The 27,899-nt window shown below is 39.5% G+C and overlaps 1 protein-coding gene across 1 annotated transcript in view; it reads left to right on the top strand.

Annotated features, from left to right (window-relative positions):
* CERKL (ceramide kinase like) overlaps positions 1 to 27,899 on the top strand; it is a 111,919-nt gene that overhangs the window by 68,961 nt on the left and 15,059 nt on the right. Inside the window, exons 3-5 of the mRNA XM_026492401.4 lie at positions 10,707 to 10,838; positions 19,346 to 19,409; positions 26,678 to 26,820. Of these exons, the coding sequence (XP_026348186.2) occupies positions 10,707 to 10,838; positions 19,346 to 19,409; positions 26,678 to 26,820 (339 nt within the window). The remainder of the gene's footprint in view (positions 1 to 10,706; positions 10,839 to 19,345; positions 19,410 to 26,677; positions 26,821 to 27,899) is intronic.

Genomic DNA, 27,899 nt, shown 5'->3' with positions numbered 1-27,899 from the left:
TGTCAACTTTGAGATGTTTGTTAGATATGTGTATTAGAGTTCAGTTGTATAAAACATGAAATACTCTAGCTAGTTTAAATAAAAAGCTGTATTGTACAGATAATATAATGAAAGGACTAGAGGAGAATGGTCTAGTAAATGAAATAAACTGGTGGCCTGCCATTGTTACTGCATTGCTTTTTTTTTTTTGTCCCCTTTCATATGTGGCATCATGAGATATATATATATATATTTTAAGATTTTATTTATTTATTTGACAGAGATAGAGACAGCCAGCGAGAGAGGGAACACAAGCAGGGGGAGTGGGAGAGGAAGAAGCAGGCTCCCAGCAGAGGAGCCTGATGTGGGGCTCGATCCCATAACGCCGGGATCACGCCCTGAGCCGAAGGCAGACGCTTAACCGCTGTGCCACCCAGGCGCCCCTAAGATATTTTCTATGACCAGTAAACTAAGGGAAATATATGGGTTCTTCATGATACAATAGAAATGAGCTACTGAAGCATTACACACCCACTCAAGTGTTACTAAAAGATAGAGAAGGAAAATCCCTGTGGTGGGCAGAACTTCAGACAATTGATACTAGTTAGTAAGGAGTGATAGCCAGAGGGATAGATGCATATTAATGCATGGACAGTGGTTAAGAGCTTGCCAAATAGGAACTTGGAAGAAAAAAATTAGAAGGTTGGTGACAAGGATGTATGAGGCAGAAGTAAATAGTTGGTTTTCACAGAATAAGAACAGAATGGCATTTGGTTTATATAAATGCTCACTAAAGATCATTTATTTCATAAGAGGACATAATTAGGCAGGCAAGGTACCCCATTCTATAGATGTCAGTCAGCATCTTTTAAAAGCAACCCTAGGTGTCTGTGTGGCTCAGTCAGTTAAGTGTCTGCCTTTGGCTCAGGTGATGATCTCAGGGTCCTGGGATGGAGACCTGCATCAGCCTCCTTGCTCCGGGGAGTCTGCTTCTCCCTCTCCCTCTGCTCCCTGCTCATGCTTGCACTCTCTCTCTCAAATAAATGCAATCTTAAAAAAAAAAAAAAAATCAACCCTAGGGCTTGCACAATGAACACATAAAGTGGCCTTCATGCAGAGATGGGGGAAATATATGGGTTAACAACACTTACTTCTGCTCACCAAGACTGATTTGACTCCTATTATCACTGAGTACTCTACCTGCAAACAGGTCAGCCCTGAGCTTGGATATGGCTCTGTATCTTAGAGCAACTGGTCTACCATTTGGTGGCAGGTTTATTACATTGGCGTTCCTCCATTGTGGAAAGTTAGTAGTTAGGTCTCATTGCTATGAATATTTACTTTAGTTATGGATTTGAATTTCCTGTCCGCCATGTTACTGACAACACTACCATCTATAACCCTACTAAATATCTTGTTCAGTGAATTTACACTCTGTACTACTTTTGATCAAGGGACTCAATTATATCAAAGAAATGAGGCAATTGGCTGATGAATCATGGGATTTGCTGGTCTTACCATGTTTCCTATTGTATTACATTGTATTCTACCCAGAAGACAAAATTTTGTGAAATTAAAGTAGTTTTTTCAAAAACAGAATACATGGGTCTACAAAGCAAGTAGTGAAGATATAAGCATTACCTCTTAGCTTCACTGCCAAAGACCCACTTATAAAATTTTTATTTCCTGACCCTATAACTCTGAACTCTGCTGATTTAGAGGTATTAGTATGAGAGAAGAATACTTTCACATGGGAACATGACAATGGTTCAATTGACATAGACATTGAGAATTACCTCTCTACATTATTGAACCATATGACTGAACCAACAAATGGAAAAATAATAATAATGAAGTAGTTATGCTGGCAAAGGTGATCAGTTCTAATTATCCGGGGGAAATAGTGTTGCTACTACTACTTATAAGAGAACAGTATCTAAACTCGGCAGGCAACGTGGGCTGCCTCCTTGGAGAACGGTGAAGTGAATAAGTCCCTTGTCTAGGAAAGTAAAAATGGCCAAACTGACTCTAGAAGACAAAATCTAAACAGACCAGTTTCTACCAAGGCAACAATTTTCACAGAGATCCCTACCATACCTTTAAGGAACAGGAAACTTTGATTCTATTTAAACTATTGGAGAGCGTAGGGACAAAAAAGGAAAACTCCCAGATTGTACTTATAGAGCTTACATGAAATTGATATCAACATCTGATGATGCAATTCCAAAAAAAAAGGAAAATTATAGATTGGTCTACTTGTGTATGAATGCCAAGCAACTCTTAATAAAGACTAGACGGATATGTTCTCAACATTATAAAAATATCTCATTTTATAGCCTACATGGAGAAACTTGAGGTATTCTCATTAAATTCAAAATATTGCACTGACATATGAATTGATCAGTAGACCTTAGACTAAATGGTTCAGAAGAAATCCAAACATTTTTGGAAATTTAATATATCTAAAGGTGGTATTTGAAAACCGTAAGAGAAAGATTACCAAATGAACGATGTTGGGACAGGTGGATAGTCATCTGGCAAAAGAGTGAAGTCAAATCCCAATTTTATACCTCTACTAAAAGAAATTTTAGGGGCGCCTGAGTGGCTCAGTCTGTTAAGTGTCTGCCTTCCGCTCAGGTCATGGTCCTGGTCCATACTCCCTGCTTGGTGGGGAGTCTGCTTCTCCCTCCGCCCCTCCCCCCTGCTCATGCTCTCTCTTGCGTTCTTGAATAAATAAATATTTAAGAAATTGTTTAAAAAGAAACTTTAGATATGCTTAAATAAAAATGAGAAATAGAGACCATAAAATTATTAGAAGAAAAATATAATGATTTTTTTTTTGGTCACAAAAGGAAACTATTAAATATGACATAAAACCCAGAAACCATAAAAAATGATAAATCTATAGGTGTGTAAAATGAAAACTCAGAAAAAACCAAAAGGATCTTTCTCAGAGAAAATGGCATAAATAAGAATTAAAGACAATTACACAGAAAAGTATTTGTAACTCATATAACAAAAAATTTTCATATTTTAATAGGTTATTAAATAAGGTTTTTAATAGCCTATTTAAATAAAGTTAACCTTACTTAAAAGGTTAATTTTTTTTCTCCTTCCAAGAATGTGGTGATTTTTATTAATAATTTTGGTTCTAAGAATTCCACCCTCGATGCTGTAATACTGTCATTAAAAAACAATTATACAAGAGCAAATACAAAAAAATGTTAAATTATAGTTTTATGAATAATTAGTTAATGCTATAAACTGACAGTTCATAGAAAAACAAAAGTATCTTTTAAACATTTCAAAGTTTCTCAGCCTCTCTCATAAAAAGAGAAATGTAAATTGAAATTAGCATGAGATACAATATTTCTTCTCTCACATTGTCAAAGAACAAGAAGTTTGAAAACATTTTGGGTTTATAATGGTGTAAGAAAACAGATACTCTGTTCCTGGTGGAGTGTAAGTTGGTAGTTATAATAAATTGATTACTGACTGTGTGCTGTGCACTTGCTAAGCACTTAAATTTGCTGATTTAATCATCACAATTGCCTTTTGTAGGAAGTACTCTTAGTATCCTCATTTTATAGATGAGGAAATTGAAAAACTGAGAAATTGGACAACTAACCTAAAGTCACACAGTTGATAAGTGGAAGAGCCAAGACTTAAGATGAATTATTTTGACTCTAGCACCCATGTTTTGGGGGATCACAACCCTGAATTGTTTCAACAGCAAGTAATTGGGGAATAGGATAAACTCTCAAGGGTGCATACCACTTGATCCAGTAATTCTACTTCCGGAAGTTTGTTCTGCAGTTACATGCAAATAGATGCAAAATGACATTCATTGCAGTAAAGGAAGATTGGAAACAAGCTAAATAATACATCTCCAGGGGACTAATTACATTTTAAAAAATTTTTATTTATTTATTTGACAGAGAGAACACACAGGCGGGGGAGTGGCAGGCAGAGGGAGAAGGAGAAGCAGACTCCTCCCTGAGCAAGGAGCCCAAAGTGGGGCTCTATCCCAGGACCCTGGGATCATGACCCAAGCCAAAGGCAGATGCTTAACTGACTGAGCCATCCAGGTGCCCCTTCAGGAGACTAATTACTTAAATTGAGGTTCATCCATACAAAAATGCTAGTCAGCTTTAAATAAAGTGAGAATCATATCCTATGTAGTGATAATAAATCCTTTCCAAAATACAGTAAAAGGAAAAAAAAGCAAGATACAGAATAGTGGGTAGGAATGCTACCATGTATGTAAAAAGCCAAAGATCATATACATGCATTTTTATGTATGAATAGAATATTTCTGGAAGAATTCTTAAAGTGATACCAGTGGTTGTCCCCCAGGAGGGAAACTGGGTATCAAGGAATGAGCTGAAAACAGAGATTTTGAATTTTGTACCATGAAAATGTGTCCATCTGTACAGAAGACAACAGAGCATGTGATTCTCAAATATAAACCATTTACCCTGAGATCACTTTGTGAAGAGTATAACCTAGTGCCTCCCACAGACTTGGGTTTAGATTCGAACACTGGCTGGTCTCCTAAGAGGGACAGGGGCTTTGGAGCTCTTCTGGTTCCAGGCAGCATTGCTCCTCCCCCAGCTGTGGCGTGGGCTGGAGGGAAGATAAGTTCTTAGAGCTCTGTGTGCTTGGGGCAAGACCCCACTCCTCACACCCTACTTTCCAACCTCAACTGCTGCAGACAATTCTTTCATACCGTGTCACTCCCTAAGGACCTTCATCAGTTGTACTGCCATTCCTCTCAGCCTCTCTCTGTGTACCCTCTAACCCAACACCATCCTTACTGTCCTTAACTCCTGCCACTATCTTAGTCTGCCCTGTGGAATGAATAGTCCATCATGAGCAAAATCTCCTATATTTGCAGCTTCTTTGCCCCAAATCTCCCTTACCTTCTTGTTTTAGTAGAGACCCAGCTCTCCCAGGAGTTTATAGCTTCCCCTACAGTCCTCATGTGGTGGCTGTTTTCTCTGTCCTACATTTCAGACCACAGGTCCTGGAGGTGTTGTCAGTGTCTTGATATCTTTCTTCTCATTGCTATTTTGAGACCATTTTCTTTCCTCTCTTAAAAATCCTCATTTTTGAAGCTCAGTCCATTAGATGCCACTAGTTTAGTGCTACTTGTTGTGGTCCTGTGCACACTCTGGGTCATTCTTCTTACTCCTTGAAGCATTAGTTTCTGTCTCACTGTCCTTCTCTACAACACTACTGCTGCCATAATTCTGTGTGTTTTGTAGATGTTCTTTCAGTTTTTAGCTTCTTTTCCTTCAAAGATCTTGATCTTGTACTTCATTCACCTCCCATAATCATACTTTTAGAGCAGTGGTTCTCAAAGTGTGATCTCTGGACCAACATTATCAACATCACCTGGTAACTTGTTATAAATAAGTTCTCAGATCCCAGATTAGTGAGTCAAAAATTCCTGGGTCTGGGACACAGAAATCTGTGTTTTATGAAGCCCTTCAGATGATTCTGCTGAATATGAAGTTCATCGGGTTTTATTATTACCAATAACTCAATATCACTTTGAAACATCCTACCATTCATGTGCATATTGGCTTCTGTCTTTCTAACTTAATTGATCTACTCTCTCAACTCCTAAAATTGTTCACCCCCCACCTTGAGACCACAATTAATTGATTCTACCACTTTTTCATTAGTTCTTAACCCTTCTTATGTTGTCACTTTCCCCTTATTCAGCCATAATTTGACTACTCTTTGTTCTCTTTCACATAACACATCTAAAGAGTAGACAAATCTTGTCAGCTCTACCTTCAAAATATATCTGGAATCTAGCTTTTCTTATAATCTCGACTTTACTCAATCCAAGCACAATCATTTACCACCTGGAATATTTCAACTGTTCTTCCTTTGTCTCTTCTTGTACCTACAGCATCTGCTTTCCACACACAGGCTTGACTGATCCATTTAACATCCAGGGTTATTTTGCTGTGCTGCTCAAAAATCACCATGTTTCTCCTCTCGGAACAAAAGCCAAAGTCCTTGTAAATGCCTGTGAGTGATCTGATTTCTCTGTCCAGGAAGTCATTTCTTCTACCTTTGTCCTCCTCCTCTCTCACTGTGAGGTTTTGTTTTATCTTTAGAACTTATTACCACTTAACATACTCTGAATTAGTATTTCTGTCTCCTGCCATTAAAATGGAAGCTTCATGAAGGCAGAAGCTTGCTTGTTCACTGATAGAGCCTCAGCTTCTAGAACTCTGTCTGGCAAATAGTATGCATGCAGTTATTTGTGAATAAATGAATGGACGCCATTACTATCTATATGGCTACAGGCTAACACTACCCTTTTATTCATCCATCAAATATTTGACCATCTATTATATGCCGTGTACTAAGAAGATAGAATATGGAGAAAAACCCCAGAGTTTCAAGTCTAATGTATAAGTGCAAATAATAAATAGATATAAAATTATAATAGTGTAAGAATCAAGATTGGAAAGTGTATGGACCTGTAAGAACAAATGATTAGGGGGCAATGACCTAGCTAAGGTCACAAAGCCAAGGAGGCCATAGAAGTCTTTCCCAAGGAAGTGATGACTGAGGTGAGATCAAAACAGAGTAAAGGTTAGTTGGACAAAGTGGCTATGGTGGCAGCAAGCGTAGATGGGTGGACAGGGCAGAGTTGGTGTAATGGCACTGTGGTAGAGGGAGCATGGTATGTACAAGGGGCTGAATAAAGTAGAGACTTGAGGAGGGAGCCCGAGAGAAGAGGTTGGAGACTTACTAATTACATCTCTTTGTTCTACTCAATGATGAACATCTTTAACAAAATCTTGCTTCATTCAATAGAAATCCCCCTTCTGATCTCTAAATAGGTATCAAATTGCTACCTAATTTTTATATACTTAGACTCTAGCTTCATAATCATCAAATTAAGATCACCCAAAAGGAAAAGATAAATGAGAAAATGAATACATGCCCTGGTGAAAAATTGGCTTTGTTGATTTATGTTTTAAAAGAGCTCAATTTATCAGGATGTCTAAGGAATGGAACATTCTGATTAATTTATGTAGTTTCTTTTGCCGTTGTTGTAACTGAGGCTTAAGAATAAAATTAATTTGCTTAAATCTTTTTAGAAAATCTTGAATAGTTTTAGCTCTTTCCTAAGGGGATTGTTTCACAAAGGTTGAATGGGACATATAGCGTACACTTTTATACATGTATATTTAAAGGCTGTAAGCCTTCAGCTACAATATGCTTATCCTCATAAGGCCCAAATGACTGTTTCTTATTTCCAAAGACTTTTATTACCTGACAGTCATAATATAGGAAGAGGGGCAAATGAAAGTTCGTTTTCATGATAACATTTGAGGACTACCATTTGCTACCTAGACACTTTCCATGCTGGGACTGCCTCTGCCTAAGAAATGAAATAGGGTCTTTCAATAAATATGCTGAGTAAGGTGGAACTTAATTTGGATATTTAATCTGAGTCTTGGCCTCTGAAGTTTAGAACAAGTTTCTCGTCTTTGTTGTGTCCTAATGAAAGTGAGCCCTAGATTTATCTGCTTAGTCCTTCCTGGTTAAAGGATAGTAGTCCTGTCCCTTCTGGCAGTTTTTTTTCACCTGATCCAGAATCATACGTTGCATTAGTTGTCCTCTCTTTAGCCTCCTTTAATCAGAACTAGGTCCTCAACTTTCTTTCACAGTATTGACAGTTTTTAAGAGTTTTAGGCAGTTACTTTGAGAATGCCCCCTCAACGAGGGTTCGTCTGAGTGTTCCATCATTGATCCGCATTACACACTATGGACAGGGGTTACCACGGAAGTGCTGTGTCCTCGGTGCTGTGTATCACATGTCACAAGGTATCACGAGGCTTCTGTGTCCATTTGTACGTGAAGGTTATGCTCAACTCTGATCACTTGACTAGGGCAGTGTCTGCCTGATTTCCCCGTTGTAAACGTCCCTTGTTACCTTTTGTAATGAGAAAAGTAAAGAGAGACAGAGTTCAAGAATAAGTAAGTATTTTGTTCCCCAGCTGACTGTCCCTGATGGTTTTACCATCGCTGCCAATTTTTGCCTGAATCCATTAATGGATGAAAATAGTGATTTTCTAACCCTGTCATTTCTTCCATATTTATTAGTTGTCATTCTACGATAAAACAGAGTTTTTCCTTCTCCCCATTAGTATGATATAGTCTTTACTCCATTTCGTATTGTCCCGGGTTTGGCAATAGGAGTTCCAAGATATTGGGTCTTTCATTAGTTTTTTTTTTTTTAATATATAAATGATATAAAAATAGTTAACAAAGGCACACGGAATAAAGCAGGAATGAGAAGCCCAAGAGGTGAATTCTGTTGGTGATTAGGAAAGTCTTTAGTGAGGGAGTGGTGTTGAGTGAGGTTTAAAAAAGTGGCAGAATTTGGGGCACCTGACTGGCTCGGTCCCTAGAGCATGCAGACTTTTGATCGTAGGGTTGTGCGTTCAAGCCCCATGTTGGGCATGGGGCCTACTTGAGAAGAAAAACAAAAAGTAGTAGAATTTTCACAGAAATGGTGGTAAGGTGGAATAGAAAGAAAAACTGTCTGAAAAACTGAAAGAAAAAGCTCCTGGGTGACTCAGTCAGTTATGTATCTGTTTTCGGCTCAGGTCATGATCCCAGGGTCCTGGGATCGAGCCCTGCATCGGGCTCCCTGCTCTTCCCTCTCCTCCTTGCTCATTCATTCTCTCTTTCTCTCTCTCTCTCTCTCTCCCTCTCTCGCTATCTCTGTCTCTCAAATAAAATCTTAAAAAAAAAAAACAAAACTGAGGGAAGGAGAGCCTGGCTTATCTGGTATTTGGCAGGTGATTCCGTAGTTTCAGAGCATGATGGGGACGTGGAAATGGAACAGAAAAACCTCTGCACTTACTGAGCTTCGTGCTGGACTCCGCTTAGAATTTCCTCCCCTGCCCCTCTCCTGCGGTCTGGCTGAGAGGGAGGGCTCAGATGAGGTGTGAGGAAGGAGGGAGTTCTAAGTGAAAACCACGTGAGCCAGAAGCCTGGCTCAAATACTCCCTTTTCCTGATCCCAGGTGAGAATCCGCTAGCCCCCTTTTCATACACTCCCAAGGCGACTGGTGCCTCTCCATTAACAAGTCTATTTTGTGCTGATTCTATGTGTTGGATACATCTTCCTCCTTTAAAGAACAAACCACGTGTTACTTGTTTTGCTCTGGTACTCCACACAAACGCTCAGTAGATGTTTCTGGAACATACGTGAGGGAGGATGAGCTCGGAGAGGAGAGGTTGGAGTTGGTTGGGGAAGGGCTCTGAGTATCCTTTTAAGGGGTTCAGTCTTGCCCACAGGCAGTGGGGAGCCCTGACAGCTCTTGGATGGGGCGGGCCTGATGGAGGTGTGACATGGAGGTCACGGAAGGGGAAGAACAGGGAGATGCCAGGATGCCCCGCAGGAGCCCCGAGGAGCCACGGTGCGACGGCCAGGAAGGACAGAAGGCATGGAAACAAATAGTTACCACCTCACGAATCTGGGCACTTGTTTAAAGGGGGGAATCGGAAGGAAAATAGGAACTGAGCAAGGTTTGAGATTTTTAAGACTGGGTGTTAAGGAAACTGCCAGAGGCCTCTTAGCAAAATAACAAGCCCAGGGACAATGACAGAGCCCAGGCAGTTCAGCACGGTCCTGTCCGCCTCATCCAGCACTCTCCGGAATTCAAAACTGTGTGTGCTGTTGAAGGATGGTATCATATCAAATACGATGAGAAATGACGTATCGTCTCTGCTTGAGGCACAAAAACATGTTGGTGTAAGGGACTTTTTCCATTTGGCTTTAGGAATGGTTTTATTAAAAGCAGATGCTAGGAGCTATTTTTTTTTAACCTTGAAACGTGGCCCTATGACAGCAGCTGACCTTGGAAGAGATGGTGGTTAGCGTTCTCTTGGCTCCTCTGTCCCTCCTGCACCTTCCTAACAGAACATTTTCTTTGCACCTGCTCCAACGGGGTTCTAAGTGATAAGCATCTTGCAAGCCCAGAAAATTGTAGTATCAAATCTCAGCCCCAACTGTGAGGCAGCACTCTCATCGAATCCCCGCTGAGAGGCTTTCTTTCCCAATTCCCCAGGGAGGAGTCCTTTCTCCCCTGGCCCCTTTTCAGGCTTGAACTTTGACCTAAACCTCTTTTTAGCTCCCAGCATGCATTGCTCTGGGTGCTGGCCCTGACCCAGCCCTGTGGGCTCTGCTCCACCCTGGGCTCATCCACATGTCAGGCCTGGGTAGCCCTGGGGTCACTGGAGAGCCCAATTCTAATAATGAGCATATTTATCTTAGGAGAGGAAGTAAACCTTTCTGTTCTTTGCAGCTTATTGCTTCCCCCCCCCCAGAAATAAATGCTAATGGATCATTTGATATATTATCTATGATTTGGTAAATATACATGAATGTTGCCTAATAATATTCACAGAGTTGCTTTCATCCACATTTTCCTTCATAAATGAAATGCTTTTTTATAACTCATGATTAAAGAGGGATATCCCTCTTTAACTGCTAGGAAAATGTAAATGTTTTAAGATACTGCTGTGTTTGGGAAAACTCTTATAAGAATTTCAAACAAAACCAGTAAATACTATTTAAATAGATGTCTAACATTCTAACTGGACTTAGTGTATGGTTTTAAAGGGAAAGAAAAAAAATGCTGATGAAGATTGTATAATTTTGTCTTTGTGTTTTCCTCTTAGGTTTTTCAAATAGACCAAAGTCATTAAAAGTAATTCTCAACCCCCAAAGCCACAAAAAAGAAGCTACCCAGGTCTATTCTGAGAAGGTTGAACCACTGTTGAGGATTGCAGGAATAAAGACTGACGTTACAAGTAAGTCATTTTCAGAACATAATTTTGCCGTAAAAAAATCATACGTAAGGAAGCAAGACAATCTGTATTTGTTCTTAAACCAAATTGAGGAAACTGCTTGTAGTCTCTAAAGCTGTTTTATGCGCTCCCATGGCCAACTACAGCCGACTCCAGGATTACCACTTATTTTGTTTCTTTCTTGTGTTATTTTTATTAGGATGTCAGTATTTTCTTTAGACCTTTTTTCAGACTTTAAAAATTATTAGGAATCATTTCAAAGGGAGCTGCACACTTTTTGATATCTTCATTCAGATGTTGGCTATTTACACATTATTTCTGCAGTTTGGCAAGCAATTGATTTTTGCTCACTTAAATGTTTGAGGTCTTTCCATGGAATCCTCCATTAGGTGGTTTTTGTTCTGACTCTGACCCCTGCTGGTTAGGTCAAAACTAAGCACGTAACTGCTGGTATAGATGACTTCAGAGAAGCCAGTAGCTTAAATTCATTGTCTAAAATAAGAAAGGTGCTTCGGTTTGTGCTGAGGAAAATAGAACCTTGCCGATGCGAAAGTTAATAGAAAGAAGATTAGCAAAATCCTTTTCAATTTTTTGAATTTGGTGACCAAATTCCTTTGTTTCCTCCGAGACTGGTTTTTCCCATGGGGGGTGGACTGAGAAGGAGGGTTGGTGTTATCAAAAATCACAACCGCAGTTTGTCTGATCTTATTTCTACGTAGCTTCACTAACAGGGCAAATGTGTAGTAAGTTTAAGTTGATGAAGAGTATTGCATAATAAACCTGTTGAGAAGACAAAGCCAGAGTGTACTGGGATTCTCCTAGTCCCATTTATAAATTCTTGGGGGAGGGATTTAGAGTGACGATTTTGCTGAGCTGAAACCGAGGGAGATGGGTCTCACAATATAAGATTTGATGCCCTCACCGCATGACTTGATGGATTGAGGTAGATGAAGTTCCTTAAAAAAAATTTTTTTTAAAGATTTTTTATTCACTTGACAGAGCACAAGCAGGGGAGTGGGGGAGGGGGGTAGAGGAGAAGCAGGCTCCCTGCTGAGGACCATCCCAGGACCCTGGGATCATGACCTGAGCTGAAGGCAGAGGCTTAACCGATTGAGCCTCCCAAGCACCCCTAATTTTTTTTTTTTAACAAAAAGTTCAGCTACCCCAAAAGACATCTATTAAAGAGGAAGTTCAAGAGATACTATCATGAAAACTTCAGGAGGAATTTCTGACTAAAATAAAATTGTAGTAAGAAGTTAATCTTTTACCTTTGTGAATTTTGGTTTTACTTAAATGTAGTTTAAAAGGACAAGAAACAATTCCTGTCTATCATTCCTTCCCACTGAAGATTTTCAACGATGGGTGGGACAAAAAAGTGTGAAATTCTTATTAGGATGAGACAATTAAAAGTTGAATAAACTTATAGGCAAACTTAATAACATTATTTTGTTGCATGATTTAATGTCCAAACAGTTTTATGTAGATACTACTATATATCTTTCGGTTCAGGAAACTCTTGTAGAGTGCTTTGTGTTCAACACTGTGCAGAAGATGCATAAGTTATCACCCTGCTCTTGTGGGGCTTTTAGTTTATTGGGGATTCAAAGAAATATAATTGGGATACACACACACACACACACACACACACACAAGAACTCTGGTATCTCAGAGGGTGATATTTTGATCAGAAGACTCAAAGTATTTGCACTAGACCGTTTTGGAGAGTCAGAGGCAGACATGGTTTTCTGTGCATAAACAGAAGAAGAAAAGTAAGGGAAGGAAGGCAAGCTTGCAAGCACCTACAAGTGGGGTGTGTGTGTGGGGGGTGTGTGTGTGGGGGGGGGGGTGTGTGGGGGGGGGTGTGTGTGTGTGTGGTGTGTGTGTGGGGGGGTGTGTATAACCCATAATATCTTCGGAATTCTCTCCTTAATTTGCTTTGGCCTCCTCAGTTTTGACTTCATCTTAAATTCGATCCTTCCATCATCATAAAATTGTTGCCAGTAGATTAGATCCTTCTTCGTTCACATCAAGTGGGATAGGGAGGGGGTGTGTACGGGAGAGATTCGACATGCTCTACTACCAAGCCAGGATTAAAATTTCCTCCCGTCTGTCCAACCTGGAACAACCACTCTTAACTCTTAAGACTCTTCCCAAGGGCTGCAACTAGGACCCCCTTTTCTTGAAGGCTGAAAATACCTGAACTGAATCTGGGTTCTACTAGGGAGAAAATAATAAAAAGGCCTTCTGGGAAGGCTCACAACTATGTGCACTAGAGGAAGTTTCAGTCCAGATCCCGGATGGATGTTCACGCCGCACTCAGTAGTTTCCTCCTCCTGTATTGCTCCGAAGTTGGTGTCATCGCATCGTCATCCGGTTTAGCAGAGATGATTCTGCCAACAGACCAGAGATGAGGAAGGAAGAGACGGCCTAGGAGAAAGGACGCTGGTACATGAAGGAACCTAATGGAAGGCAGAGGAAATGATAAGGATGTGCTTGCTTTCTTTTGTATTGGAGAGAAGAGTTTTATGTCCTGTGGCTCTTTTTCCCCTAGATTTGATAATATTATTGAATATTATATTTAGTTTAACATAAAATTAGAGCATTTCATAAAGCAAATTTAGAATTTTCTTATATATTTGTGCCGAATGGCTAATTATTAGCTGCCTAACACTCCTCCTACAGGCAAAATTATAAAACTGCATCTTCTGCGTATAAAACCATTTTAGTATGTATATTAGCTAAATATTTATATTTTAAAAGTTTTTTGGGCGAAGGACTGAATAAATGTGTGGATACTTGAAAAGCGTTAGAGTCTTCCTGCCTGTGTCCCAGTGCAGTTTTGTAGTTTGAGTCAGATAATATATTTGAAACTACCTTGTATACTACGAAGTGCCACAGAAGGATGGTCATAATGCCGTGCATATCTGTGTCATAAATTATGTAATAGGCTCAGTTCACACTTTAAAAGAAAAAATGTATGAAAGAGTAAAACAGAAAGGTACATATTTTCTGCATGTCCAGTGTGACCATTATTTTAACATATCTTGTGTGCATTGCTGAGTCTAAGTGGAATATAAATTACATAATAAATTCTACATGATGATAAATTCACTAGGAGATAGTACTTAGATAAATGAGGCAGGATTTGAAACATTCTAGCTGTACATGTACATTTTAAAGGATTTTTTCTACAAAGTTCTTTTAAAAAATGAGTAGCAAAATTAATAGTTGGACTAAAAAAATGGGTAGAGGAACTCAAAAGCCATTTTCCCAAAGAAGACATCCAGATGGCCAACAAGGACATGAAGAGGTGCTCAACATCACTCATCATCAAGGAACTGCCAATCAAAACTGCAGTGAAATACATCCCCTCACACCTGTTAGAGCGGCTATTATCAAAGAGACAAGGGTTGGTGAGGATGTGGAGAGAAGGGAACCCTTGTGCACTGCTGGTGGGAATGTAACGTAGTGCAGCCACTGCGGAGAACAGTATGGAGGTTCCTCAAAAATTTAAAAGTAGAGCTACCATATGACCCAGCAATTCCACTTCTGGGTATTTATCTGAAGGAGAAAAAAAAGACTAACTCAAAAAGATAGCTGCACTCCCATGATCGTTGCAGCATTATTTACAATAGCCAAGACATGGAAGCAAACTAAGTGTCCATCAGTGGATGAATGGAAAAGAAAATGTGGTATCTGTGTGTGTGTGTGGGGCGGGGGAATATTATCTGGTCATAAAAAAGAAGGAACTCCTGACATTTGTAACAACATGAGTGGACCTGAGGGCATTATGCTAAGTGAAATAAGTCAGACAAAGATAAATTACCATTTGATCTCACTTATATGTGTAATCTTTTTTTTTTTTTTAAAGATTTTATTTATTTATTTGACAGAGATAGAGACAGCCAGCGAGAGAGGGAACACAAGCAGGGGGAGTGGGAGAGGAAGAAGCCTGATGTGGGGCTCGATCCCAGAACGCTGGGATCACGCCCTGAGCCGAAGGCAGACGCTTAACCGCTGTGCCACCCAGGCGCCCCTTATATGTGTAATCTTAACAAAAACAAAAGACAAAAACAAACCCCCAACTGAACACATAGGTATAGAGAACAGATTGTTGATTGCCAGAGGTGGGAGGTGGGGAGTGGGAGACATGAGTGAAGGGTGTCAGAAGGTATAAACGTCCAGTTAAAAAAAAAAAAGTCACCACATTAATAAAAATATACTTTTCATTTTGTTTACTGCTAAAACCCTAACTACTTCTGAATATAGATCAGCATCTTTTGAAATCCCTGAGCTGAAGCCCCCCCCCCCCCCCAGTATCTTATCTAACAATGGTATCAGAAGAACTTCAGGAACTTCAGGAAGAACTTAGAACGGAGGCTTTTTTTTTTTCCCCAATAACTTGTTGGCTTTTGAATCGAAGAAGAACATGTGCGGTGAGCCCAAGCTGGCCTGTAATACTGTTTCTTTATCTTTCTCCCCAAACAGAGCAGACTTTAGGAATTACATTATTTCAAGTGTGAGAGAGTTCTCGAGAGATTATAGTTTCATAGGATAATTCATAGAACAATAAAGTGTAAAAAGGCAACAGAAATCCGAGTGGAACTAACTTTAGAGGCCGTCTAGCTTCATTTCCCCCGTGTGGTGGACTGTCGGTGTGGCCCTGCTCATTGGACAGGCTCTCAGCCTTTGCTCGGGTACCCAAGCTTGGGTGTCAGTGTCTGCCGTTACTGGATAATACTGCTAGTCGTTCTTGAGTTCAGGGTCGCTGTGCCTTGTGCATGTCACAAAAGGCACCTTTTTTGTGCTGATGTAAAGGTGCCCTTCTTTCTGGGCTGACTCCGCGCCAGGCCACCAGCATGTAGAGTTAGGTACACTGGCTAGATCGCAAACGTATCTGCCTCTTCGGCCAAACGCCTTTGTGCAGGGCGTAAACTGCGGGGAGAACTTGTGAGCTGACTTTTGCCTCCTTGTAATTTTTAGAGTCGATGTTCTCTTTTGTAGTAATACAAAATAAATGTGTCCCGTCTTGTGTATAGGAGTCACTGAAATATTTGAAACAGATAATATGTCTGCCCTTAATCTTTCTTGTTCATGGTAGGCAATTCCATCTTTTTCAGTCAATTTTTGTGTTAACAAAGCTGCTGGACCTCATCATACCATCATTATCAGGGTCAAGGACACTTCTCTGAATTTAGCCTTGATCTCTGCCAACTCAGGGCTCATGGGAGTGCCTGGTCACCAGATAATTTTTACTTCCTATCTGGCCCTGGTGGAATTGCCAAGAAAGTGGAGTTTATTGTCACTTTTTTCCCCCCCTGCCTCTACGGTCATGAGTTTAATTTATGATACTTTTACCAAATCTCCTCTTGGGATTTTTTTTCTCTTTGTCTCTTTGTCTCTACTTAAAGCCTTCCCTCCTTGGAAATGCCTCTTGCTATTCCTGATCTTGCCCAGCAGAAAGCTAGGCAATTTGATAAAATTCAGTCACAAAAGATGCTAGTAGGCTGAGGCTTTCTTTCTTCCCAGTTTTACCTGCATTTTCATAAAGATCTGGAGAGTACCCGATCATGCATCCTATCCAGCTAAAGAGAGATTTCTGGGTGAAAGGTTCTTTTTGTTATTCCTTAAATAATTGTGGATGTATATGACAAATCCTGTTTCTAATACTCAGATGTCTGGGAGTTAGAGGTTTGTCTGTGGGGACAGTGAAGATTCATCAGTGGAGATTATATAGAAAAAGGATGTGATCGAATACGTGAGAAAGTCATTCTGGGGAGAGTAGGATAAATGTTGGAGGGAGGCTGGGGAAGAGACTGTACTATCTACATTAAAAACACTGGTGGCTAGATCAAGGGCACTGGCTTGAGATGGGATACTATAGCAACAAGACCAAAACAACTGGTCTTGACCTTGGAGTGGTTGTGGAGAGTGAGGAGGGAGACAAGCGAGGAAGTAATTTTTCTGTCTTGGGTAGCAAGGAGGAGATGATGGAGCACAGAGAACAAAGTATTTGAGAGGCATCCGAAGGTGGAAATGACAGATTCCATTTGGAGCTTACTACGTCAGAAGCACCTTTAGGACAGGAAAGAAAATACCATCTCAGTATCTTATCCCATTATAGGCTTTTATCACCAGACCAAGAAATGTTTCTTTAAGACCAAGTCTCATCTGATTTTACTTCAGCCTATTTCCTCATCAACATTCAGCATTAACCGCAAGACATTACTTTCCTCCAATCTTGTCTTCTTGATGAAGTAGTGTATCCGTTGAAGGTTAGGGTCGGTGGGGAATCCCAGCACTGAGAACTGAGTTCGAAGCCTTGCAAAGAATGGAGTCTCCAGATTTCCTGAATAGAAGGAGCATAGGGTGTCATTCTCATCAGAAAAGGAAAGCAAGTGAAAGAAAAGGCTAGTGACCTTTTAAAACTGCATTTGCCTAGCAGTGTACTCCTTATGTTTACTTGGAATGGGATGATTTGAATCTGGCTCTTTCTGACTCTAGGGCCCATAATATTCTGTCTAAATACATCAGTTTCTTCTACTGTATCTGAATAGCAGTCCAGATTATTCTCTACCCATTTTCCCTGCATTATTTTTCTTTATAAACACTTACTACTACTTCATATCGTGCACTCATGTTTTAAAATTAGTGTCTAGTGTCTGCCTCCAGAATATGAGCCCCTGATGCCAAGGACTTCCTTCCTTTGTTCATTTTCCTAATATATTGTGATCAAGTTTCTTTCATCTTTTCTCTTTGTTCCAGGTCACTATTTTTTTTTTTAAATTTTTCTAATGTCATTTTAAAATTACTCTTCTTAGATAAATTGCATCAATATATTGTCAAATTCCACCTGCAAGATCAAAGAAGTAGAATATTATTTAAAATTTTTTCCTGAATAAAGATAGCATTTAGCTAAGTGAAATACGTCTGAGAAACAAACTGAGGGCTTCAGAGGGGAGGAGGGTGGGGGATTGGGATAGGCTGGTGATGGGTAGTAAGGAGGGCACGTATTGCATGGTGCACTGGGTGTTATACGCAACTAATGAATCATGGAACTTTACATCAAAAACCAGGGATGTACTGTATGGTGACTAACATAATATAATAAAAAAATATTAAAATAAATAAATAAATGAAGATAGCATTTAGCCATAGCTTAATTTTAAAGCTAATTTGATACTGGATTTGAAAAGCTTTATCAAAGTAAGCTTTAGCATATAAGCAAGACTTGATAAACTGATTCTCAGCAAAAATATTTCTTCATAATATCATTAAATATTTTCAGTGTGTGTATGTATATAACATTTTATTTTGTATTTTTAAGTTGCAAGTACTTGCTGAGGTTATAAATGATCAACCCAATCATTTATGATAACTTAACTTTCCAACTTTATTAATATGAATATTTTATACTTAGTTTTCTCCTAGCTTTCTTCTGATTAGAATTTAATATAGAGAAGTTTTATTCATGTGAATGTTAACAGCATTTGAATAAGCTGTGGGAGAATTACAATGTAATGCTGCTGGATACAGAATGATTCTTTTAGACACCAAGACTAATAATTCTTAACAATATCTAAAAACATTGTAGGAAAAGCTTGAACCATGCTGGCACCAGGGACAGACAGGCATGAAAGATTAATGTAATCTTGCATATAATGATGCACATTCTTACACAAAAAATCCATCTGCAATGTCATGTCAGTCAGCAGAAATCTTTGATGGGTGGATACAGCTGGGCTGTCTCTTCTGGCAGCGCTGCCCTAGAAAATGCTAAATGTGGTTGGGATGCCTGGTGCCATCTGCAGTGTGCCAGTTTATCCTGTCTCCACTGGCGTTTACAATACCGCGTAGGGCCTCACGACTGTAGAGACAGCGATAGGGAGTGACAGATTCATTTCCTCAGAGGCTCCGGCTCTGGTGGGTCCCTGCCACCCTCCTCCTCAGCTTCGGGTCTGTTATCATTGGGGTTGGCTTTGCTTCGTTATTTTCACATCCAGCTCCTCCTCTTTTTAGTCTAGCAGTTCCAGATACCCGTTCTTCTCGTATGTAAATCTTACACTAACCTTTCAACTAATGTATTCATGTAAGGTTGCCAAAGCGATTTAACATTGGCTGTTTGATGCCAGCTAATATGCCTTATTTTCAAAATACTGCTGCTCTTAGGCTTCTGATGTAAAGGAAATGTATCTTCTTTATAATATCAGGAAGGGAACGCTGAACAGACAAGCACCAAGATAAACGATCTAACTGCTGTGTGTGGGATAGCCCCGAATGACTTACGTAGTTGGAACAAATATATGACCCTCTTTTACATAAAGCTATAAAACACATCAGGCAAGTAACACTTAATCCTCTTTCCCATGATTAAAATATAAATATTCAAGGATAAATGTTGTTTTATGACCCGACCATATGTTTATGATATTATTTTGCCAAACTAAGTTAAAGAGTGTAGATTGTTGTTTAAAACTTTCACCTGTTTTTTGGTTTTTGTTTTTAAATAGTAACTGAATATGCAGGGCATGCTCTGGCACTGCTGAGGGATTGTGAACTCCAGGAATTTGATGGGTAGGTTATACTATCAATCTATTTGTGTCACATGGCGTATGTTATAAAATGTTTTCATTAGTTTTTCGCCACGTATTTGGGACTTATAAATACTTCGGTATTTGTGGTGTATGTAATTAGACTATTTCATTCATAGCTATGTAATAACAATTAATGATGACACTGTGGCACGGTCCTCTAGCTCTCAGGACCGGGCATAGGAATACAAAAGGAGAAATCTGTAAGTACCGGGAAGTCAGAGAGGACCACGTTATACTGACCTAATGTGCGTATATGTGGATGTGTAGTCCTTAATTCTTAGCTTTAACCCTGTGAGTATCTAGAAAAGCATTGATGGAAGGTCATATGGTATAACTGTATTGTGATCCTCTTTTGAAATTTATGGATAGTGTTAATAGCTACCCACTGGTTCATTTGGCTATGATTGCAGGTAAATATTTTATAAATACAAATACATTGGGGTGCCTGGGTGGCTCAGTCAGTTAAGCATCTGCCTGCTGCTCAGGTCATGATCTCAGGGTCCTGGGATGGAGCCCCACATCGTGCGCCCTGCTCAGTGGGTAGTCTGCTTCTCCCTCTGCCTCTGCCCCTTACCCCCTGCTTGTGCACTCACTCTCTTTCTCTCTCTCTCAAATTAATAAATAAAATCATATATATATATATATATACACACACACACATATATATGTATATATATATACACACACATATATATGTATATATATATACACACACATATATATGTATATATATATTATTTTCAGTATAAATAAAAGATGCTAATTTTAATTCTTTTATAATTTAGTGGCTACGAATTAAGTGTGCTATCCAGAGTAGGCATTGGAAAGTGTGTTTTGTAGTACATTGCTGGAGTGTGTAGAAATTGTTCACTGTCATGCAAACATTAGAAACAAGGCAAGTGACATACTTTAATAACCATTTTTAAAAAGTAGGCAAATCAGTTTGCTAAAGTGATGGATTGATGTGTAAGACAAAAACACTTTAGGGAAGATTTTTTACAAAGGTTGATATTTCAGGGTTTTAAAAGGTGGCAAGTATGTGAATTATCTGTGTCACATGGTGATGGGCAGGAAACAAAATATAATATCAGGAAGGACAGTTTTATCTTTGAACTGTAGAATGAAAGGCTTTGGTCTTCCCAAAGAACTACTAGAATATTTTAGGAAGGAAAGTGGTGCAATCAAAATAGAGCATTAGCGGGGTTGTATTTCCAGAAATGCTTAATATTTTTTGATAAGAAACAATATCAGTGGATGGAGAAGAAAGTTTGACAAGTAAAACAAGACTTTTCAAAAAGGAATTTGAGAGGAGCAAATGTAGATGGCAACATTATATGAATATTGAGGATGGGGAGTATGAGGTAGGAGATTATTTAAGAGCTTTATACTTAAAGCTAGACAGATTGATTAACAGGCTACTTTTGGCAAATTATCTTGCAAGTATACAATTTAAGAATAGTAATTAGGGGAGTCTTGCCCACAAGCTACCACTTTAATATGCTGCATAGTCCTGAAACACAGCTTGCAAGTATAGAAGTGTGGCTGTATTGCAAATAAGTCCTTTCTTCAAAACGTGATTATATAAATAATGAGGGTAACAGATATCATAGATATTAGACCTGGTCTTGCCCATCAGAATTTTGAAGTATTCCATCAAATGTGCTATGTATAAATAAGTTCCATTGGTAATTATTACTATGTAAAGATCAAGAAGAATTTTGCAGAGGGGCGCCTGGGTGGCTCAGTCCGTTAAGCATCTGCCTTCTGCTCAGGTCATGATCTTAGGGTCCTGGGATCGAGCCCCGCATTGGGCTCCCTGCTCAGAGATTGTGTTTCTCCCTCTCCCTCTGCCCCTCCTCACCACTTGTGATTTCTCTTTCTCTCAAATAAATAAATAAAATCTTTAAAAAAAGAGAAGAATTTTGCAGAATGATGAACGTAATTTTTTTTCTCTAGCTGAATATACTTAATTCTTGTTTATCTCACATGGCAGGTGTTGTTATTTAACGGTGTGGCCCTGAAAGGTACACTGATCTTTTAGTTATTATCCACATTTTTTTAACCACAAAGTTTGACCTAACTATTCTGTGATTTCAGTTCAATGATTTAACGGTTTCTGAATCCCGCAGCATGCTGATTTATTTAGGACTTATAATAATTTAAAATTTCTATTGAAAATCATCTCTTTTGTAAGATTCCTTAAGTATCTCATTTATTTTCATGGGCCCAGTTTTTCCACTGGGAGATGGGAAAACTTGGTAAAAATCGTCATTTTAAGTCCGTCCACTTAGAATTATATAGATTAGGTATATGTGGAGAACAATGGAAATATAGTTTCTTTAGACATTTTACGAGAAAAATTCTTTGTATGAATTTTGTTTTGTTTTTTAGATTCCACATATGTGTGAAATCATTGTATTTATCTTTCTCTAACTTATTTCACTTAGCATATTACTCTCTAGGTCCTTCCGTTGTTGCAAATGGCAAGATAACAGAGAACAGATTGGTGGTTGCTGGAGGGGAGGACGGGGGATGGGTGAAATGGATGAGGGAGATGGAGAGGTGCAGACTTCCAGTCATAAATAAGTCAGGGGGATGTAACGTACGGCATGGTGATTATAGTCCATAACAGTGTACTGCATATTTGAAAGTTGCTAAAAGAGATCCTGGAAGTTCTCATCACAAGAAGATAGTTTTTTCGTGACTTTGTATGATGATGGCTGGTAATCAGACTTATTGTGAAGATCATTTTGCAACGCACACAAATACCAAGTCATTATGTTATATACCTGACACTCACAGCATATGTCAGATATACTTCAGTTAAAAAGAAAGAACAATTCTCTAACAAGTTGAAGTATTTGAAAATGGAATGCACTCCATTTGTGAGTTCCCTGTTTTTGAACTTGTTCAAAGAGTGGCTATTGGAACACTTTTTGAGAAAGAGGCCCAAGATTTTCAAGGTAGGGCTAAGCTACCCCCAAGGTTTTGTGATCTTTTGATGAGAGAGGGCATTCCTTCAAGAACTTGAGCCTGAAGCATTTCTGCCTGACTCAAGTGAAGCTATTGATAGAGTGTGATTAGAAAATTGTCTAAAGGTTTTTAGACACAGACCAGAGAGTTTAAGATGCAAGAAATATTCTGTGTCTATTTAATAAAGCAAAGTGGTTTGGTAAATAATGTTTAAGAAATGTTACTTGCTAAGATTTTGGAATTTTTAATGAGTTATATATGTTTCTATGAAGATATTGTGATAAAAAGGCTAACAGGAACACATCTATCAGTACTCAAGACCTCTGTTGTGCAACTCTGGCTTGTTCTAGCAAACACTCTGAGATCCATTGCTCAGACTTGTAGGATTGTCCCTTTTTATTTGCCCCCTATTTTTACTATGCACAGAAAGTTTTGTAAAGGCAAAGAACAGAGTACTATCAGGTGCATAGACTTGAAGCAGTAACGCTTGAATTTACAAGTGTGAACATGGTTAAGCTAATCTATAGCTCTTATGCAGTGGTAAATATACTAATATTTTCCCATTTTGTTTCAAAGTTTTTATTTGAACTTGTTGAATTACACAGTTTTTCTCTTTTTTTTAATTTCACCATGAACTAGACCCATACTGATTTAAACATTATTTGACTAACATTGACAGTTGATCACATTGACCATGATATCTGTATTACTAAGTAAAGTATTTTTTTAAGTACCTCTTTTCAAAAAAGAAAAAGTTGAAATCAAAATCCAGTAACCTATTGAACATTTCAATGATGATACTGGTTTATAGATGAAGAAACACCCATTTAAAAATTATATAAAGAGATATTTTATGAAGAGAAATAAGGTATCAGCTTCTGGTTGTACTCTTCCAGACAAAATCACTGTATTTGGGGTCATGGCAAGGAGTTTACTTTTTCTGAAAATATAAGATGTATCACATGCAAAGGATTAGTTACTCTAAGGTTTATGTTTTAGGGTAATTCTCAAGTGTTGTTAAATTAACACATTATAAAAGGTTGTGGGTATTTGTTTGCTTTGCCTTTTCTTATAATGTCCAGACTCTTGTGATATGTTTGCATTAAGTGTATCCCCGAGGTTGAGTAACTATTTCTGGAGGTGATCTTAAGGTTCACCTTAATCTTAACATAGTTATCAACATAAATGTATTTTTTTTAACACATTTAATTCTACACTGATTCTATTTCTTTCTTTCTTTCTCTCTCTCTCTCTTTCTTTCTTTCTTTCTTTCTTTCTTTCTTTCTTTCTTTCTTTCTTTCTTTCTTTCTTTCTTTTAAAGATTTTATTTATTTATTTGACAAGAAAGAGACAGCCAGCGAGAGAGGGAACACGAGCAGGGGGAGTGGGAGAGGAAGAAGCAGGCTCCCAGTGGAGGAGCCTGATGTGGGGCTCGATCCCAGGACCCCGGGATCACGCCCTGAGCCGAAGACAGACGCTTAATGACTGAGCCACCCAGGCGCCCCTATTTTGATTTTCAAAATAGTAAACCTCTCATAAGATGATTTTTCATTAGGTTTCACATGTTGGAAAGGATTGTAATACACGGAATAGTAGTAGTGCAGTTGTCTCTAAGGCCGAATATGTGATGTTTCAAATCCTCCTTCTGTCACTTATGTAATGACCTTGGAAAAGTTACTTAATCTTCCTATGCCTTAGTTTCCTAATTTGAAATGGAAGGTAAAAGTTATCTATTGCATATAGTTATTGTCCAAATTAAATGAGTTAAAACATGGAGGGTACTGAGAACAGTGCTTGGTACACAGTAATTATTCACTAAATGTTATTTTTTTGTTGTAATTATCATTTGTTAAAATTTCAAAATATGTAACATAGAATGTGTTATGACAAAAATCCGAAGGCTTTTGTGGCAGAGTGTGTTCACAGAGGAGCTGTCCCTCTCAGTTCTAGCAGTGAGTGAGCACGTACGAGACGCTCTAACGGGATGCGGGGCTCCAGGGGTCAGCGCTGCCGTGCTGCATGGGAAGGTTAGGGAAGGTCAGGTTCTCCGGTGCTAAGTTAGGTGCTCTGTTGGATGACTTTATGTGGTCCTTTGAGATCACACACACCTCAGCAGGTGGGCATGAATCTGATTGGTATAATTAAATTCATAGAATGTTGGCAAATTTCCGAGATCTTTGAAATCAGATAGACAAGGTTCACATGAAACCTTGGCTTCCCCCTTTATAAAGATGAGGCCAATGGCCTACTTTATAGAATTCTGAGGATTTAACAAAAAAGAACCAACGTATTTTCTGACATAAAGTTGACCCTCCGTAGATAAAATCACTTTTTTCTGAATCAGTGGCCACATTATGAACCCCTAGAATACTTTCAGACCTAAAGTAATACCCCTAGCCAGAAATGACCTGGGTCGTATCCCACCTCCTGGAGTCTCTGATGACGGGGGTGGACCTGGGTCTGCTAGGCTGTGTGCTGTCCTAGGGCTGAACCTCAGCTCTATGCAGGGGCTGGACGGCTGAGAGCAGGGTGGGGGGAGTTGATGGACCTTCAGCCTCTGGGTTCACGAATGTTCAGGGCTTCCTAAACTTACGGAACCATTTAAAACCTGGTGATTGGGGCACCTGGGTGGCAGAGTCAATTGAGTGTCTGACTCAGTTTGTTTCAAGTCTGATCTCCGGGTCCTGAGATCGAGCCCTACCTCAGACTCCGTGCTGAGCATGGAGTCGCTTGGGTTTCTCTCTCCCTCTCGCTCTGCGCCTCCCTCCTGCCGTTTCTCTAAAATAAATAAATAAATCTTAAAAAAAAAAATAAAACCTGCAACTCATGGTCCATAGGCTGTTTTTTTTTTTTTTAAGATTTTATTTTATTTTATTTTATTCGACAGAGATAGAGACAGCCAGTGAGAGAGGGAACACAAGCAGGGGGAGTGGGAGAGGAAGAAGCAGGCTCCTAGTGGAGGAGCCTGATGTGGGGCTCGATCCCATAATGCCGGGATCACGCCCTGAGCCGAAGGCAGACGCTTAACCGCTGTGCCACCCAGGCGCCCCTATAGGCTGTTTTGTTTGGCACATAGAGATTTTAAATATATTGAATGCTAGTTGATAATTTTGACAAATTGGGAGACTCACCCCAAAATCCAAATCTGTGACTTCTCTAGAAAAATCAGAGGATGAAAAATCTCTAGAAAAATCCAGGGATGCCTCCCAGATGATGTGAGCGGGCTGAACCGAGAATCTGTCCCTCCTTTAGACTCCGTGTGCTCTTCCAGTTTTGCTGGGCCCTTAGAAGCCTCGAGTTATGACACCTCTTTGAGTTTATCATGACACTCAAAACACAAACCGTTCCTCCTTTTGGGTAAATTAATGTGATTTTGCTACCTAAGATTATTTTACGTCTTTTAAATATAAATAATTATGAAACAAATTTCTGAAATTTTATACATTACTTTCATGAATTCCTACCACCACTTCTGCCATAGTCTGCTTACTGTGAGGTCTTTAAAAAATTATTAGCAGTACTGACTAGGGTCAAAAGGGTAGTAGTAATAATTTAAAAAATGCCATCTAGCAGTAATGTCCAAAAGATTAAAAAAAACTCAGGTTTGCAATTACTGTATTTATATACTACTGATGAATAGCTTCTTAAAGTTTCTTTTTTTTTTAAATTTTATTTATTTATTTGACAGAGAGAGAGAACGCGCACATATGCAGGGGGATCGGCAGGCAGAGGGAGAGGGAGAAGGAGACTCCACGCTGAGCAGGGAGCCCAACACGGGGCTTGATCCCAGGACCCCAGGATCATGACCCGAGCTGAAGGCAGCTGCTTAACCGACTGAGCCACCCAGGCGACCCCAAAGTTTCATTTTTTACATGACTTCTACAACTGTCTGTCTTTTCAGAGCTGTATTGAAAATTGGCAGTTGGTTAAATGAATTACACATGACTATTAAGATATAAGGAGAACAATATACTTCCGGATATTAACAGAGCAAAACACAGGTTCGATGTCAATGAACATGTTCAAATGTTTTAATGCCTCTTAACCCACTTAAAAATATTTTGTCTGTGGGGTATCGTGTAGGTATTATGTCTGCGAAGTAGACTTGAGCAGTGCAGTGCTAGAGCCTTCTTACTTGTTGACGCTTGCTGAAATGCTGGAAAGTGCGTGTGAGTAATCACGTTGAGTGTAGAAGGCTACTATATTGAAGTTGAGATTTCATGAATTATGACCAATTATTTTAAAGCATTGCATTCTTCATTTCTTGTTTTCTAGCGTCGTCTGTGTTGGTGGAGATGGATCTGCCAGTGAAGTTGCCCATGCTTTGCTTCTGAGAGCCCAGAAGAGTGCTGGGAAGGAGACAGACAGCCTCCTCACCCCTGTCCGGGCGCAGCTTCCACTTGGGTTGATACCAGCAGGCAAGCGAGCGCCCGTGGATTTGCTAAATGGAGGCTCTCCTCCTCTCTTTTGGTTTCCCCTCCTAACCTAGACAGTGTAACACAGAGCTCAATGCACACGCTTCCAATTGAAAAGGCCCAAGTTTGGCATCTCCACTAGCACGCGTGAGACTTCAGACAAGTTCCTTAATTTCCTTGAGTTTCCTTTTTCCAGTCTGTAAAGAAGATACACATATGTTCACCTCAGCCTCATTTTTCCAGTCTGTAAAAACGATACTCACATAGTCACCTCAGGCTCATTTTTCCAATCTGTAAAGAAGATACACATATATTCACCTCATTCTAAGTTATTATGATATTAGATGGTGTGTGGGGAGGATTTAAGACATAGGTAAACAGTCAGCAAATGGGATAATTATTACTCGACCTTCCCCTATAGAGATCTGATGATCCAACAGCCCCAGGTAGGAAATGTCACAACAGGGCCACTGTAGTCAAGCTGCTTACAGTGTCCTGTGAAGTAAAATGTGGTAACTCCCATTATCGGAGTATAAAGAGATAATCTGGGGTTGAGAGTGCCGAAAAGATCCATTCTCACTGCTGTATTGCCAGCAGCTAGCATAGAACATGACGCAGTGAACGCTCAGTAATGTTGTTTAAGTGAATGAACGTAAAGAAGACGCTAATAGAGCCAGTGCCACTTGAATTAGGCCTAACAGTGGGTGGGATCTGGCCTGAAGAGGATGAGTTATTTTCTTCATTGCAGAAATAATGCCAAAGCGAAATCCAGGAGCATGGAGAAATAGAAAACAGGCCATTGGTTGGGTGATGATGGGATCAAAATTGTCCCAAACTGTGGTGGCTCCAGGATGCCACAGGGAGGGGTCTGAATTGTATTTGAGAAACAGTAGGGAACAATGGGAGATTGAGAGCAAGGGAACACCCTGCTGGGAGCCTTTCTAGGAGAATTTGCGATTAGGGGAAGGGAGGGGGAAAACGGTCAGAGCCTGGGAGAACAGCTGGAGCAGCCCTGGCTTCCAGAAGAGAGGAAAACGTCTTTCACAAGTTTATTACGTTATGCCACTCACTCTTCCAAAATT

The sequence above is a fragment of the Ursus arctos genome, unplaced genomic scaffold, assembly GCF_023065955.2.
Source record: "Ursus arctos isolate Adak ecotype North America unplaced genomic scaffold, UrsArc2.0 scaffold_1, whole genome shotgun sequence".
NCBI lineage: Eukaryota > Metazoa > Chordata > Mammalia > Carnivora > Ursidae > Ursus > Ursus arctos.
This window is presented reverse-complemented; position numbering and strand designations above follow the sequence as displayed.